Below are 17,303 nucleotides of genomic sequence, written 5' to 3'. Positions count from 1 at the left end.
AATGTATTATGTAGCGCATAAAAGTTAAAGAACAATTAACACTTATTTTATACCCCCAAAATCCATTAATTTCATTAAATGATTAACAGTTTGGTCTATAAACAATTTCAAAATGTTCTCAATATTTTTTTAAAGCACACTCATTTTTACATGACTCAGCTACTTGTGTGTATAAAAGAGAATCTTAATTTTGTGTTGCATGCCTCATGAAAAAAGTCACTATTCTTCACAGTCTTCAACCTGCCATTAGGCCTTCCAGTGTGTCTTTAAGTGCTCTGTCACAAGAAATAGACCAGTCTTTTTGATTCTTAGAGTGGCGGTGGGGGCATTCATGTCAGTGTTTAAGTTGATCTATTTATTCAACTTTGGGAATATTGAGAACATTTGTTGCTTTTGTCTTACTTGGTGTATATCACAACTCTCCTGTCTTCAAAATGAAAAATCATGCTGCTACACACTAATAAATAGTAATTGGCACTTTTCCCTCCTAGAACTGATTTTAAGATCCTTTTATGACAACTTACTCCATGTCTAAACATTCGTGGCATGTTCTTGCAAAGCTTCACACAGACACACACGTCATTAACAGCTTTACATTTGCATGAAGGTTATGCATATCTCTTGCAAACACACACACACACACACACACACACACACACACACACACACACACACACACACACACACACACACACACACACACACACACACACATAAAGCAGAACCTTATGAAGAAATCCGATACAACATGGCTGGAGACAGAGAGGCAGGCAGGCCAAAATTAAAGCCATGAGTCTGTGAGCTCAGAACTAATGACAGGCTGCTATGCCAAGGAGGGGCGGAGAAGAGAGGGATGGAGGGATGGAGGGATGGAGGGATGGATGAGGACGGAGAGTCTATGAGGGGCTGTTGTTGCTGCTTGGACCAGATGAGGCAAGAAGAGATTTAGTGAAAGAAGAGCGCAGATTGGAGGGAACACAATTTGGAAGCTAAAAACGGAATGAGATACAGACGAAGATAAAGTAGACATTGAGAAAGCCAAAGTATGCAAAGAGAGAAGTAGACCAAAGTGGTCAGTAGAACAGAATAGAGAAGCTCAGCTGGAGGCTGCAGCCCTAATAGCTGTCCAATATACACACAGACACACACACACACACACATAGATGCACATCCAGCAGTAATAAGCAACTGGCTAGAGCACAATGAGCTCAGGGTCTTTTTAGGAAGTGGAGCAGGCCTTGGAAGGTTTACTTTGCTTATTACTCTACGATTAGTCCACAGACGGGGGCTTTGTTCAGCCAATGAGGGCCAAGGTATGCTCCACCTGATCAACAGCTACTCACTAATACACACAAGTGCAAAAACACACACACACACGCTTCTATGCACAGCAGCCCATAATGAGGACCGAATCAGACACTTGAAGAAAAACACAAACTGCCCTGAATGACCCCTGCTCAGTGGACACACACACACACACACACACACACACACACACACACACACACACACACACACACACACACACACACACACACACACACACACACACACACACACACACTCCAGACACAGAGTTACACACATGAGTAGCCAGAATCTTGTCTAGCCCCTTGACCCAGGCTGACAGCACCCTGTGTTCTCTCCTCACTGTAAAGAGAGGTCCAGTGATAATGAAGCCAGAGTGGAGAGTTCAGACATAAATACAGCTGGAATGCTGCCAGAGTCCCATCACTGTGTGTGTGTGTGTGTGTGTGTGTGTGTGTGTGTGTGTGTGTGTGTGTGTGTGTGTGTGTGTGTGTGTGTGTGTGTGTGTGTGTGTGTGTTGGACAGAGGAGAACAATAAGTGTGTGTCTGCTCAGTCCTGCAGAGTGATAGATAAATACACCTTTAATAACAGACCTGAGAGTCAGTACAGAGACAAGCCTGCAGCTGTCTGACTGGCTGAAGAGAGCACAACAGATCAGTGTTGATCAAATCACAATCACAAAGAGTCCTGAGTGAAAATCTGAATGGTCTCTATTAAATGGCAGCACACCATAGTAATATGTCACATTTGCAGTAGAGAATACATTCAAACCAACACAGGCTACATTTGATGGTTGATGATTGTTTAACTCGGATGTGTTCATGCTTTGCTACCTTTTTCAAAAGCATCCTTTCCATAATGTGAATCCTCGCTCAGCAAAGTCTTTTTATCTTGTGTTATTCTAGTCATCTCAATTCTCCAAAGAGCAGCTGTCTTAATATCATAGATTGTTGCAGCACTACTGCGTTGTAGTCAGTCTGCCCACTTTATGAAGACAGATAAAAGGGAGGTAGCAGGTGCAGTCTCACTTCTCACTTCAGGAGGTGTGACCTCTCCTACTGCACCACTCATGCAGTGTATATGTGCATCATCTGTACATAATACAAAGTCAAAAGCTGAGAATTAAGCCCTAAGTAGCAGAGGAAAGAGCAGAGAGTAATTTAAGGAAGTCAAGCATGTGTGTGTTCATCTGTTTTCTGTGACCTTAAAAGGAACTTGTTTTGAAGGAGGGCTTAATAAGAGTGTGTGGGTTATTGTTGGTGCTCTGTGTGTATGTTTGTGTGTCTGGTACCTTCTCCTGCAGTGGTGGTACACAGGCTTCATAGACGGAGCAAAAGGTGTCCTACAAGCTGGATGACATCAGCACTAAGCCTTTGATCCTTTTCTCCAGCTTCCCCAGGGAGGAGCTAACACACACACGCACACACAAACACAGTTACAGCAAAAAATCTGTCTTTTTTACCTCCTTTTATTGCAGGTGTTTAGTAGTCAATGCTTCCTTCTATGGATCTATTAAGATTACCACGCACTCAGACAAAGAGGTACAAAAAACAGGCTAGGGGATTGGCCAGTTGTTGCTGGTCTGGGGGATTGGCCAATTGTTGCTGATTAGCATATTTATGCTGGTGCCTCCTTGTATAGCAGGTTTCTTTGAAAATCACTGGTTTTGTTTTTTGCATTGCAATTAGATACTCTTGTGTGATTGGTTTAACCGACTCAATTTGACCAGCCCATTATGACAAGAAACAAAGTCGGTAAATCATCTCGGAAGGGTTTGACAATAAATTGATAAATTGCTCAACCTGATTCTGTAGGAATTGACAATTGCAATTCACTTCAGCTGAAAAACAGGCGAAATGTCTTGCCAAGTCACTATAAATGTGTCTTGCTTTAGGTCGCCTCAACCCATTACTGATGCACTGGAATGGACATTTTACATAGTTTACCTGCAAGATCTAAAATGATAGTCCAAAAAACTGCCTTTTAATTTATTTCCCACCCTTAAATATCTCTATCATCTATATCCAAACTGACACAAAACCTGCTGCTTCAAGAGTAACAATATAAAAACCTATTGCTTTTTATATTGTTACTCTTAAAGCAGCAGACTGCTTCCTATTCATTCATGACAAATTTCAAATAATATTTTAAGTAATGTTTTTGGTATTAAGGGGGCAATTCCGGCTAATAGCCACTCCCATTTGATCTGCTGCCACTCTGCTAATTGTTAGCCTGCTCAGATGTGCCTTCCTCCCTCCATCCCACACTATTTCCCATTTAGTTTATTTTTATCTGCCGTCAACCACCCTGTCATCAATTAATGTACAGCCCTTTGTCCTTGAGAGTGTCATTATTTCTACTTGATGGCATATGACACACACATCTATATCCCATTTTAAACTGTTTGTTTCAAAAGACAGTTGTACACACTGAGGAACAGTGTCTACGAAACACGTCCCAGCTGATATTCTGACAGACAAAACCAGAATAAACACACACACAGACATAGAGTTCATACATGATGGTGTCCAGCAGAGAGTTGTATCTCTGGATCTCTTGCAGCAGGACCACATTAAGAAGAGAGAGTTTGTCCTGGAGGAAGGACCTGGAGCCCTCACAGTCAATCAATGGAAGGATCTTCCCATGAACGTCTGCCAACGGCTCTAATACCTGGAAGCACACAAAAAGCAGAGTCAGATCATGGAGCTGCATAAAATTGGAGGACTTATAAAAGTTCAGGCTTAGCTTCTTGATAATCCTTTCCAAAACACACACATACTCCAATATACTCCAATAACAGTCATAGTCCAATGACCACAATAGCTCTATATAAGGAGCTGGATGGTGAGATAACATCTCTGAAAGTCGGTGGACTATTTACGTGCATTTGTCTGCACTATTACACTAACCACACCATAACATTTAAAGCATGTTTAAAGCCCATAGAGAAACTACTGCCATTGTTACACAACACACAGTTTATTTGAATGGAGAACGCAGCATAGGCAGAAGGCTTCAGGGATCCCAAGAGATAACTTTCAAAAAGTCATTGCTGGCTTGACCTCAGTGGCTATAAACTCAGAGACATATCTGAGCCTGAAGGCAAAACATTCCAATGACAGATGATTCAAAATATGTTAAAATGGCACCTAATGGTTTCTAATGAAAACCATTTGAGTTTTGTGGTGTGTTGAGTGCTCTGACCTTTTTCTGGGACTAACAGAACATTTGTTATTTCAATATCAGACTCAGGACTCAATAGTCAGGATGAAATCCTAATAGCAACAAAAAGATTCAGGTTTGAAGCATCTAATGGTGTCCTTTGAGACTTGTCCTCAAACTCCATAAAGAAGCCCAGATTGTTACATCTGTATCGTATTACACGTCTGCCAGTGTTGCATAACCATATTGATTTCTCAGCATTGCTGGGAAAAAAAAATCTTTCAAATATGGACACTGGCTTCATGAAGGGAGCCCATTTTTTTTCTAACTATTAATTGTTCTGGGTATTGACTGGTCTGCCTCAGAAACAACCAGGTTAAAAATTGAACTACAGCCATGCCAAATACATCTCAATCACATTATATGCAGTGGCTGAAAAGTAAGGTTGGCATGTGATCAAGCTGCTGTGCAAGTACATGTTTGACACACACTGTTACCTGCTTTTCCACTGACCTCAATGCTCACAGATTACAGTATGTGTAAATCTGAGAGAGGTTGGGTGACATGATGAAACATACCATCAGAGATTTTGTCATACCATTTATAATAATTTAGTTATTGCTTTAATACCTCAGGCTGTATTAAGCCATTGTGGCCAATGTTTGATAAGCCATTATTCAATTGGATCAAATGTTTAAAAATATTTACTACACCACAATATTATATAATATGGTGGTGATATAAAATGACACAGACTGTGATGGTGGATTTAATCCAGAATGTCCAGAACTAGAGAGAACTGTCATCCATGGACCAGGCCGTAACTCTGCTATGCAGCAGCTGGTCTTGACTAGATATACGAGTACTCTTACTACACAGATTGGTAAAATTATAAAAAAAATTAAACAACTACAAATGCTTTTATTAGATGCCTATCAGGCTTTTAATCAAATCAACCACAAAAAAAAAACAATATTAAAGGATTACCTAAAAATAAACATAGTGCACTGGTATTTCTATCAGACCTACAGGCATATGTGGCTGAGATGCTGGGTGAGGAATTACTGGATAACCACTCCAATATATCTCTTGGACAGGTTCTGACAACCTCATATCGTTTCTATTTGTATGCAGATGATTATTATATTTTCTCCATGCAGTGCTGATCTTCAAATGTTATTGAGCATATGCTCCCAATATGGCACAGACTGTAACCTCAAATAAAAAAATGATAGAGAATTTAAGTTCTAACTACATGGCTTAAATGATCTCTATACTCTGCATCCTCTATAACAGAGATGATACTTACTTTGTGGCCCCGTCCACTGCTCAACAATGGTGTAGATATTAAATTGTTGGTCTCATCTTATGAAAGTCTTTTAAAGTTTCCACTCAACTCGTCATCGCTTTGTTCCCCCTTGTCCCACCTCACTGATGTGAAAACGAAACGGCAAGTTGAGTGGTTTGTTAGAAATTAAGAGGGGCTTCTTGACCGGTTAAAGTGCAAAAATGTGTCTGCAGTTCTTAAACTGTAATAATCTGATTGTGCACTTGGTGGTGCTGGCACTCTGCAACCTGGGAGAAACTTCAGCAGGCAGTTGAAGTGGCCTCTGTTACCTAGACACAGTCCTGTCTTTCCAGGACGACTGTACTCAGTTGAAGATTCAAATATTAAACAGTCTAAGCATGTGTATATCTGCAAAACATAATTTTGTCAATGGAATCTTCATAAACTATTAGCAGTGTACCCTTGAATTTATACTGCTTAAATCTGTGCGAGTACACTAAGACGTGAAAATATAAATGTGTGTGTTACAGTGTCTCACCTGGAGAAGGGCCGGTTTTTGGGGGCATCTCAGAATCAGTCACTGATGTATATTACATTACATTACAGTCATTTAGCAGACGCTTTTATCCAAAGCGACTTACAGGAAGTGTATTCAACATAGGTATTCAAGAGAACTACTAGTCACCAGAAGTCATAAGTGCATCTCCTTTCTTAAACAAGCATCTTAAAGCATAAACCAGAGCAAAAGTATAGTGCAGAGGCAAATTACTACGAAAACAATAATTGCAACAGACTAATACGAATATAATAAGTGCTACAAACTACTACGAATAGGATAAGTGCAGTAAACGAATACGAATTCAATAAGTGCAGCGAACTGATACGAGTTCTATATTATATTATATAGTATATTGTTAGAAAGCGTCTCTCCCAGTCATCTGTTACATGACCTCCATAGCTGACCCCAGCAATGAGGTACTTCAGTGCATCCCATGACATCCCCTCATACTCATCCAGGCACTGACTGAGCAGACGCTCACTTAGCTTGGGGGGGGGGCATCAAGACAATGATCTTAACAGACTGACTTTGAATGCAAGATACAGACCAAGGGTATGTAAAATCTATCTGCTGCAGGAAGTAGACAGAAACAGTACATATACAATGGAGAGGAAGACATTTAAACAAAGTAGTCATGAGTAAGCCTTTAGAACTAGATTGTCATTATCCATTAGTCTAACAGGCATCCCATTCGGGCAGGGTATTCGGCCTTCAGCCGTGACTGTTTCCTTCAGGATCATATCAAGTTCTGACCTCAAAGTCACAGTCGGTGAATCCATAGACAATGTTCCAGCACAGCTGAAAAAAAGTTTTCCTTTCCAGTCGGATGCTGTGAAAAAAAGCAGAGGCAGAGAGAGAAGAGCATCTTCCTGTAGATTAGAGGTCTTAAGCAGCGGATTAATCGATCCTCCGTCACCAGCTGGAGACGCTTCATGTTGGCTTTCACACCCTGACAACCGGGGCAGTGTTAACACTTTGGAGGATGTTACATGTAGGATGTATATCCTACTATAAAATATGTGTAGGGAAATAAAGCGTCCAAAGAATGTACAAAGAACTTCTATGTATATTTGTTGACATGTTTGATGTATGGTAGACATCTCAGTCTGGAAGTCTGTGTGCGTGTGTGAGCAGATGCACCTTTTGTGGTTCAGTAGTCATCTTGATACCAGCCTGCAGGATGGTAATGGGAAATTCAGGGTGTGGCAGAGAGCTGAGCCAGAGTCGGAAGTTTGAGTGGGGCTTCTGCACATGATGCTGCTCCACCAGCTTGTCCAGCTCAGACATCCATGAGAGATTGGGGGCAGAGAAAAAAGAGGGCTTAAGGTAGGCTGATATAACCTGTTAAGATTTTTATGATATGTGTAGTTGTTGTGTGGCTTGGTAATTGTATTGTAGTGACCATAAGAAAAAGAAAATGCATAATCCAATTTATAAGTACCTCAAAAATGCATTTTAATTTTAAAGAGTTGTGGGAGAAAAAAATCACCCTTTTAAGCCACTGAATGAATCAGAGAAGGATGAGCAGAAAACAGACAAAGCACCTTGAGTACCGTTCTTGACACTCTCCTCTATCATGCTATATCAGGCATTGGGGGCCTGTACCTGGCCCAAGAGAGAGCATGGAAGTACTTGCTCATCACAGAGCCCTCAGTCAGCTAGAGCAGGGCTCCTGAAGGGGTCCACCCAAAGGACAAAATAAAGAAAGTGAGAACGGATGAGTCAACAAGGTGTAAGTTCTCAGGTAAGCCACAATCACATAGAGCTACGCAAATTAGATATTTGAAACATTTGTTTGATTCAAAATCAAATTTTACAGCTATTATTCAAGACGGAAGAAGCCAGCTGGGATTAAATGGGTAAAAGCAGACACTTACAGCCTTCATGTCGAGAACAGGCGTCTCCACAAGGCGAGAGACGAGGTTGTTAACAACGAAGGAGGTGACGCACAAGGAGACACGGCCCTGATGCAGGGAGCAAACTATCAGCATCTTCTGGAGCTCATTACATTTATTCTCACCTATCACCTAGAAGGGGAAAAAAAACAGAGAGGTAGGGTGAAACCAAGGAATTCAGGGGTTAGGGAGGGCAGTTTGGAAATGAGACAGGAAGATGTATGATTAACATGAAAAGTGGAAAGGGTAATGAACAAAGCATATAATGAGGGGAGAGGCTGAAAAGAAATGTGGGATAGCATTATACTTAAGCAGCTCTGAGCGGGGGAATATATTCATACTGAAATTAACTTTGTCAAATCTAATTCCTGCTAATTACATGAAGCAAAAGGAGACACACACAAAAACCTACACATACAAACCCACGAACGCTCTCCTCTATCTCCTCCATCAACCAACCATTAATAGAAATAGCAGAGAAAGAAGACACACATTCATCATCAACAGGGTTTAACAAACTGTATTCACACACAAATCAAATACAGAGAGCATTGAAAGCTACAAATAGTGGAGTCTCTGTTGTCACTTAGAATGTGTCAACCCACCACAGCATGAACAAGCTGTCGTCACACACCAGTATCAGTCGAGTACGCTTTAACTTCATAGATCATGGTGGGAAGAATTTTCTCCAGCAACTACCAAAAAAGAAATAGCAAAGAAAAAGCAAAATCTCCCTCAACACATACAGACCTGGTAGAGTGGCATTCTCTGGCTCGCTGGTGAACCAAAGCTTCCAGTCTTGGGGGGGGGCTCTTCAAAGGAGGCCACGATGCCATGGAAGTTGGGCAGCTTATCCAGCTCTGTGATGTTGTTCCAGCTGGAGTCTACCAGCCAACTGGCACAGGGTTGTCTATCTGATCCTCCTTATCAAGTGCCTATAAGCACACCCATCAATTAATCAGTGCATCAACAAATAGACCAAACAACTCACCAGCACTTGATTCATAAAGCTCCAGGTCCGTCCAAAGGATATAAAGAAATTCCCTGGCGAAGTAAGGCAGTTACGAAAAACGTATCCCTTATTATATCCCCTGGAAATCTTGGGAAACACACTGTTAATGATAGGGCTGTCTTTGAGGGGAAGCATTACCTCTACATGACTCAACATTTACATACATATTGAAATGTCTTTTGGGGCTTCAATGTGTTGAGGCCTTTAGGAATACAAAGCTTTGAGCTGTTAGATTTTCTCGAATGAAGTAAGGCAAGCACAAGAGTCCTCCTCGCAGGAAGAAGCTTGTTGAGTTTTCCTGACGCCTCTAGAATTTTGGCAGACATCTGGAAGCTGAGCCTACGACAAGAGTACCTGCAGAGGAAAGACACTGAGTCAGCTAAATAGATTTTATCAGAAAACTATAATTCCCATAAGTGAATTGACAAGTTACGACATAAAGGTTGTTCTCAAGCACACAATTGTTTGCTACTGTGGCATTAAGGAATATGATGCCATAGTATGTCTCAGTACACAGAGCAGGTCGCCCACTAATACCACAAATACCTGCATGCAAACTGAAATGATTTATGAAATATAAACCATATTTCTGGTATATACGCATACCGTAATCACAAACTGACATGCAGAGGGGCCATTTCCATTATCACTTACTATGTTATTTAAATATGTAGTCTAAAATTTATAAAAAGTGCCCATCACAACTTTCCAGAAACACTGTGATGGCTTATAATTGCTTACTTTGTCTTACCAATAGTCCAAAACCTTAAAAGGTATTCTATCATAAAACCTGAATTCCCCCGCTGCCCCAATGCCTTCCTCCCTACGCCTGACCTCTCTAGGAGTCAATGTTGATCTCCAGCTGCTCTGAAACTTCAGTAGCTGTCACTTTGGATGTCTGCAGGGTGTTCACAAGCTGCACATCGTGAGCAGTGAACCAGTCGCCTCATTCAGCAGCCTGGTAGAGCAGACACACACGCAACATAAAAAAAACCTACATACATACATAAATACAACAAAACACTCCCACACTTCCCACTAAGCTCGACAGACCAAGAAAAACATTTGCAAACATATTAAGCATAAGGTTTCATATGCATAAAAAATGTAAGCTGACATTGGGCGAAGGAAGGGTACACCCTGGACAGATCGCCAGACTATCACAGGGCTATATTAAATAAGAAGTTATATTTAGTACATTTTGGAAATCTGCCTTCAATCAGTGGTTGAAAGTGCTCAGCTGTCTATCCATGGTAATATTATCATTTGTGATCAAAATAAAACCTTGAGACTTTAAAAAGATGTGTGTTTCACATGTGGACTACCTGGCAACTTCTCAGAGGACGTCCTGACAAAAGAACATTAAAAGACAAACATGTACTGTTGCAGTATGTTGTAGTATAAGTATGAGCCTTGATGACCAGCTCAGATGCCGTGTTACTACGTTGTTGATAAGCCTTTAGTACTTTTTTTCCTTCAGTACATTTAATTACTGTTTCTTAGGGAGGTAGATTTCGCTGCTATTACTACTGCTACTCAAAATGTGCTCAACATTACCATTACTCAGACATGCTTAGGGTAAATGTTTTTGTTAGAAGTATCTAATAAAATTAATTATGCAAGAAGCTATCAAATGACCATTAGAATAGAATTGCTTTTTTATAACCTGTTTAATGGATTATATCTGAGGCATGTTATTACAGTTTGAGTGTGTAAAAAGAGTGTGTTTTTATTTTGTCCTTAGCTAGCTTCTTTTATTTGGGTGACTCTTTCAGTTTCCGCCACTACACTGGGAGAATTGCACATTACAAACTGAGAGCTCAACAGTTAACTTAATGACAATTTTAATAATAATCAATTTTCATATCTACGAAAGCTAGGACAATTAAAAAAGCAGTTATCACCAAGAAAGAGTGAATTTTACCAATGTCATTCTCTCTCTCAATCTGTGATCCCCTTCTTACCATTTACATTATAATAGAAAGAAGGAGAAGAGGGAAAGTGTTCAAACTGAGGTAAATCAAGAGTGGAGAGAGCTCCTGGACATTCAGTTGTCATTCTTTTCTATATCAGTTAGAGACGAAACCTGCCCACTTATTATTACTACCAGGTGTTTTACTCTGCCTTTATCATAGCACTGAAGTGTTGGTAGTTGCTAGGATGAAAACGAGATGGATAACTTAGCGAGAGGGGAAGAAAGAACATCCTACAGTAAGGTACAGCAGAGTAGGCTGAAGATCCAGGGTGAAAGTCAGTGAGTTCTGCCGGTTAATTGGTGCAGCGGGACTCTCTGAGCTCTGGCAATGTGATCTGGATCCTGCTAGCAGCTAGTGGTCAGAGAGCCAGGACGCCTCGTCACCCAGAGAATGGTGATTAGCTCTGGGTAATGGTGCCTGCCAGCCCAATTAGCGACTTTATATGTGACCAGTACCCTATACCACTAATTAACACCAGACCAGCACTGCTTTAGAGAGAAAAGGTGTTTTTGTGAGAAGAAATGTGTGTGTGACAAGGGACAGAGGGAATGAGTAACAGTAAACTTGTGTCCATCTGTGTGCAGACTACATCTGTGTGCGTGTGTATGTGTGTGTGTGTGTGTGTGTTGTGTGTGTGTGTGCAGACAGATGGCCCTCTCTGTCACAGCATCCACACTGTAAATACAGGGAGCCTCAGGTCTTTGCTACAGAATCACCCAAGGGACTAGACCTCATTTGCTCGACACCAAGCGTCAATCAGCCATTAATACACCGACTCATGGTGAGGACTGTCCCCAGTGAAGCTTTGAGGAGCTGGTGAGGGGAAATGCAGGAATTAGTTACTTCGTAGATGACCACTAGTGTATTTAAATTCCCGTCAATACAAGTGCATTGAATGTGTCAGCTTGCACGGATCAAAAGCTATAATAATAATAATAAGAAGATATAACATAAAAGCATAAATAGTTAGAGAATAAAATGACATGTTGTATCATGCAATCTCTTATTTTAGGGCAAAAACGCATGTCCAGCTGCTGTAGAGAAGCTGCTGAAGTGCTGGCACTCTTCAGACTGCAATGTGAATCATACTGTGTTCATTTCCATAAACGTGTGTGTCGACAACAAGAGCCAACAGGATCCACAAAGGGAGGTGAAAAAGAGAAGGGAGGAAAATATTGTGAACCAGGATATAGTATAGGACACAGTGTCTACCTGAAGGACTCTCCCACTGGGCTCACACAGAGCGCTGTGTGAAGGTTGTTCCTGACTCGCTCTATCAGGTATCTGACCAGGGAGTCAGGAGGCTCCACTACATTGGTTCACCTGACAGACTCTGGCAGAGCATTGTACATCTAGAGGTAGAATGACAACAATTACATGTTATGAGGATTGGAATTAGGTTGAAATTTTCTTGAGACAATTTTTTAAAATCTAAACTTTAAGGAACGTTCACTCTTTATAGCGAGGAACATTTGTAAAATGCAGTCATATTCTCTTAAAAACAAGATTCTTATTTTGAGGATCTGCATGTTTGAACATTGAGAATTCTGATATTTCAGGTAGCAAAAACTGCATTGCAATGATCGAATTAATCTTTACTTCAAACATAATTCAGATTTACGGCTTAAATACTGATTTGCAAAACAGCGAAAAACTGAGAAACTCAAAACATTTCAAAATGTTAAATGTGCTGCTTTGATAAAAATAACTATACTACTACTACAACTACATAAGATCTAAGTTGGTGTTTAGATTCAGCCAATATATTCTGAGTATTTAAACCAAACCTCTCTAATCAGTGGGTAAACCTTCAGCCTAGATAATTTTCTTCACTACCTTTGGTTTAACAATTTAGTTTATTTAATCCAGAAATGAAATGTTATAACAAGGATGCAAAAAGACATGGAAATAAACAGGAAATAGAATTAGACATATGCACAGACAGGAGAACAAAAAGATTGCAAGACAATACAAAACTCAAAAAACTTGTCCTGCTCATAGAGGCTAGGTACCTCACCAGAGCTCAGGATATTACTGATGTCCTCTGGGAAGGATCCGTCTGCGATCCTGGTGTCATTGAACAGGAAGACTGTCGGCTTGTTGTCCACACCAGCCAACCGGTACAGCTTCTTGATGTCTGAAATACAGGACAAGAAAAAAAAAAAATTATATATATATGATGTAGCTTACTGAAGATGGGATGAGAATAACTGACAGTACAAAGGAAGAGTAATTCATTAAAAATCATTAAAATGTTCCATTCATTACACTGAATACTTAAGGATATATTTCAGTCCATGGTTGTTCTAATTCATTTTTTGTTCTTTTTTAAATTTCGACTACCTCTCAGTTGTGTCTAATCTGTTCTAATACTTGACATCAGTGGAGTGTTAATCCGTGATGTTTCTATAGTGATGTAGAGCTATTGACTTGCATTGGTTTGTGGTAAAGTGGCAGATTGACAGCAGTGTGTAGAGAGCAGAGCCTGGTGCTGAGAGGCCTTCTCTCTCTCTCAGCTACAGGGAAGCTTTTAGCTGAGCCTCATGCTGTGTTTGTCAAAGGAGCTTCAAACTGGGTCTGAATCAGGAAACCGGCAAACAGTGAACACAGCAAAGACGCATCAGAGTGCAGCGGATGAGGACCTCTTGTATTGATTGTGGTATTTAACTATGGATACGAGTGTGTTTTCGAGTGTGCGGTGTTCTCAGACTCACTGTGTTCCGTGGCGTCTCAGAAGAGCACCAGGTTCATAGGCACTACGCCAGGAGTCTGGTTGTAATCCTCCAGCTGGGTCTCCATGCAGTTTTTGAGACCCTTCAGGTCCAGCTGGTCCTCATACACACAAGACTCACTCAAGAAATCACCTGACACACACACACACACACACACAAACACAAACACAAGTTAACACATTCATATATTCTGTCCGTTACCAAACCATTATCCTAGCTGTAAGAGTATTTTTACACTCATTGATGCAACATTGACATTGCTGTGTGCATATACGTGTGTGTACAGTGATAAATGTATCAAATATTGGCAGATATTTGTGGGGGCAGATGCTGTGGAGCCTTGTTTCTCTCCCAGGAAAGCAACAAAGGCCTCCATGTAACCGACGATGCAGAATGACATGAGGGGGCTTCAGCTATAGTAAATATGCAATATAACTGTTAGAAAGTCAAAGAATTGGTGAAAAAATGTACTTGAAATACTCATGGATCCAGACTAAAATAATTCTGCAAAATGTCCCGCAAATATAATATGTTTTTTGGAAAGGATTGTATATATTTCCAGTCAGCTTTGAGATCTCCATAACAAATTACTTAAGAGAATTAACTGGCATATATCCATGTACCATTGTGACCTTAGTTACATAACTAAATAGGTTAAGTTAAATAAGCTCTCAGTAACAAAAAAAAAATACATTACCATAGCCAGTGTGCATTACCAATGTGAGGCTTAGTAAAAAGTGCTTTTTCTCGAACTTCCTATGTGAAACAGGCTCCTGTTGTATTTTCTTGAAAACATATTTGAAGTACTGTATGCATGTGTGTGCTGTGGGTCTACTTGTATTGATCTAACCCATCTCTATGTAATATTGTGTACATTGGAGATATCAGAGTCAGTCGAACTTGACTGGAGTGGAACTAAAACAAGCTGTAACACCAAAGTACAGTTAAAATGTGCTACGAGTCAAAATGTCTCCTTGAACCCCTGTAGCTTTTTGTTGATCATGGTACTGTAGATCTGCCTGATCTAATACTCCTGCATGAAAAAAAGACAGGTCTGTTGTAGTCATGACAATAAAATGCATGTATTTCAAAGTGGTACTAGTCAAGGGAAGAAGAACAGAATAGGAATGAGGTGTGATCATTTTAATTCATTTTGTCCACTTCACACATTCAAGAGTCAATGCAACTCAAGTGTTTACAGGTATTTACTTCCTGAATGCAATATGGCTCCAGTCAATTTCAAAAGCAAATTTATTTTGCTCTCTTGTGGCAATACAAAAAGCAGGGTGAAGAGTGGAGTCGAGAGAGGCACTATGAACATAATGAAAAAACAGATGGACAGGTATAGGTTGAAAGGAGCACAACAACAGAGATGAAACACTGACAGAAAATTGAAAAAGAATGAGAAGAGACAAGATGTTAGCTGGAGAGGGAGTGAGCAATGAGTGGAGGGAGCAAGGACAGCATAAAACATGGTGAATAAAACACAGGAAACAAATCAGCAAACAAAGAGAGAGGACCCACAGGAGATAAAGGGGGGGAGGCGGGATGCATGAGAGTGTGTGATTTTGCAGTGGTTATCATTATCATTATCGCAACAATCATATTCAGGCGAGATGAAAAAGTTGGAATGTTGGAATATTACCAGGATCAACCGTGCTGAAATGAAAGGGGCAAATACCAATAAAAAGAGCATTTCTAAAATGTAAGTCTCTTTTAGTTAAATGAGAAAAAAGTCAAAGCTACTTCCTGGTTATTTTAATTTGATATATATTTAAATATCCTTTTAATTTAAAATCTGTTATTTAGAGTAATAATTTTGTTATCTTGAGTCCTCAGTGGTAAATGAGATGAGAAGGAAGATGAAAAGGAGGAGGAGAGGTCAACTAAATGTTCAGCAGGACTTACATGAGTGAAGGGAAGGTCATATTGAATCGTCTCTGTAAGCAGCCAGAGATGTGAGTCCTCCGTCCACCAGGGGGCCGCATGAACGCCAACAAGAACATGTCCTAACAAGGCAGAATCACACAAACGCAGCAGAAAACATCAGAGTTTAATGGCCTCAGTAAAGCACACATATGAAATAAACATATTACACTTTGAAAGGCTCCATTTCTGAGAGAGAATGGTAATTAAGATGTGATAATGGAGGAGGCAACAAGAAGGCAGTACAATTATAATATATAAATCTCACACACACCTCCTGCCTCGATCAAAATCCTATTTCTCACCTTGACAAAGTTCTGATTCTGGAGGTCACACCAGGTGTCCCAGTCGATCCAGAGGCACAGCAGTTCCAGCATTGGCAAGGAGCCAAAGAGGTGATGAGCTGGCATGTTTAGGTCGTCCTGTAACCACAGCTGGCGCTTCTAATCTGCTGGCACAAACAGGGCTTTGGTTCTTTTCTCTATGTGGCTCTCCACAATGACCTGGATGTTATGAAAGATAGTCTGGACTGTGATGGAAACAGAGTGATAGAAAAAGATACAGAAAAGATGAAATGGAATGTTGCAATGTGCCCCTTATGTTATGAAAGAACAAACTATGTGACAGTATCATTCAGCAATGAAAGCAATACTGAAAAATATATTTCATAGATGTAATAACAGCTCATTGTGAAAAATGTATTTGTGTATGTAATGTATATATGTTTGTAGGTGATTAAAGCTTATCAACCAAATTAAAAAATGCTTTGGCTTGTAAAATCTGTATAGTTACCAAAATAGTAAAAAATACATTTATTAGTGTATTGTGGGTTAAAGTATGGAATTTGACTAATATATTCATAAAAAGACAAACTCTGTTTTGTCTAAAGCACTTTCTGAGGCATGAATGGCATTTGGGCACATATGGGGAAAAAACAGAAAAGTTGCAGTGCAAAACACAGATTGAGGAAAAAGGAGAAAGATGGGGAACAGTGCACCATTCAGAGGCTGGAGATAAACATTGTAGATGTGCAGATGAACTGAAGTAAGCAGATGTATGAAAGAAAGAGTTGGGAAAAGGCAGAAAAAGATTATTATCAAGGAACCCTTATCCTAAAATACTTATGAATCAACTAAAATGGCAGGAAATGACACAGAAGCAATCTGCACTTTGTCTCTAATTGTAGTGACGCTGAGATGGAGGCTATTCAAACCATGAAGTGGTGGGGTAGAGGCAGTTGCAATCACACTTGAACTTGCACATACACAATAATATACACAAGCACATGCACACCAAACACCTGTGCTCAATCACCACTGTGCGACTACATCTCATGCTGCGAGTGAGAGCGGCTTGTCCAAAGGTATATTTAGCTGACAGATAAGATGTGTGTGCTAGCATGAGCAGAATAAACTCTATGACAGCATGTACATTACAGCATGGT

The 17,303-nt window shown here is 40.2% G+C and overlaps 1 protein-coding gene across 1 annotated transcript; it reads right to left on the bottom strand.

The window, feature by feature from the left end:
* Positions 1-6,653: 6,653 nt before the first annotated feature.
* On the bottom strand, positions 6,654-16,269 carry dnah2 (dynein, axonemal, heavy chain 2). The gene is given in 10 exon segments (XM_054601084.1): positions 6,654-6,803; positions 7,072-7,164; positions 7,166-7,267; positions 7,459-7,659; positions 8,196-8,345; positions 8,964-9,097; positions 13,219-13,338; positions 15,579-15,592; positions 15,842-15,942; positions 16,165-16,269. Coding segments are annotated over 10 exon segments (1,170 nt in total).
* Between the last annotated feature and the right edge of the window lie 1,034 nt (positions 16,270-17,303).

This window comes from Anoplopoma fimbria, chromosome 7 (genome assembly GCF_027596085.1).
Source record: "Anoplopoma fimbria isolate UVic2021 breed Golden Eagle Sablefish chromosome 7, Afim_UVic_2022, whole genome shotgun sequence".
NCBI classification, from domain to species: Eukaryota; Metazoa; Chordata; class Actinopteri; order Perciformes; family Anoplopomatidae; genus Anoplopoma; species Anoplopoma fimbria.
Note: the sequence above shows the minus strand (reverse complement) of the source record. Positions and strands in the feature narration are given on the sequence as shown.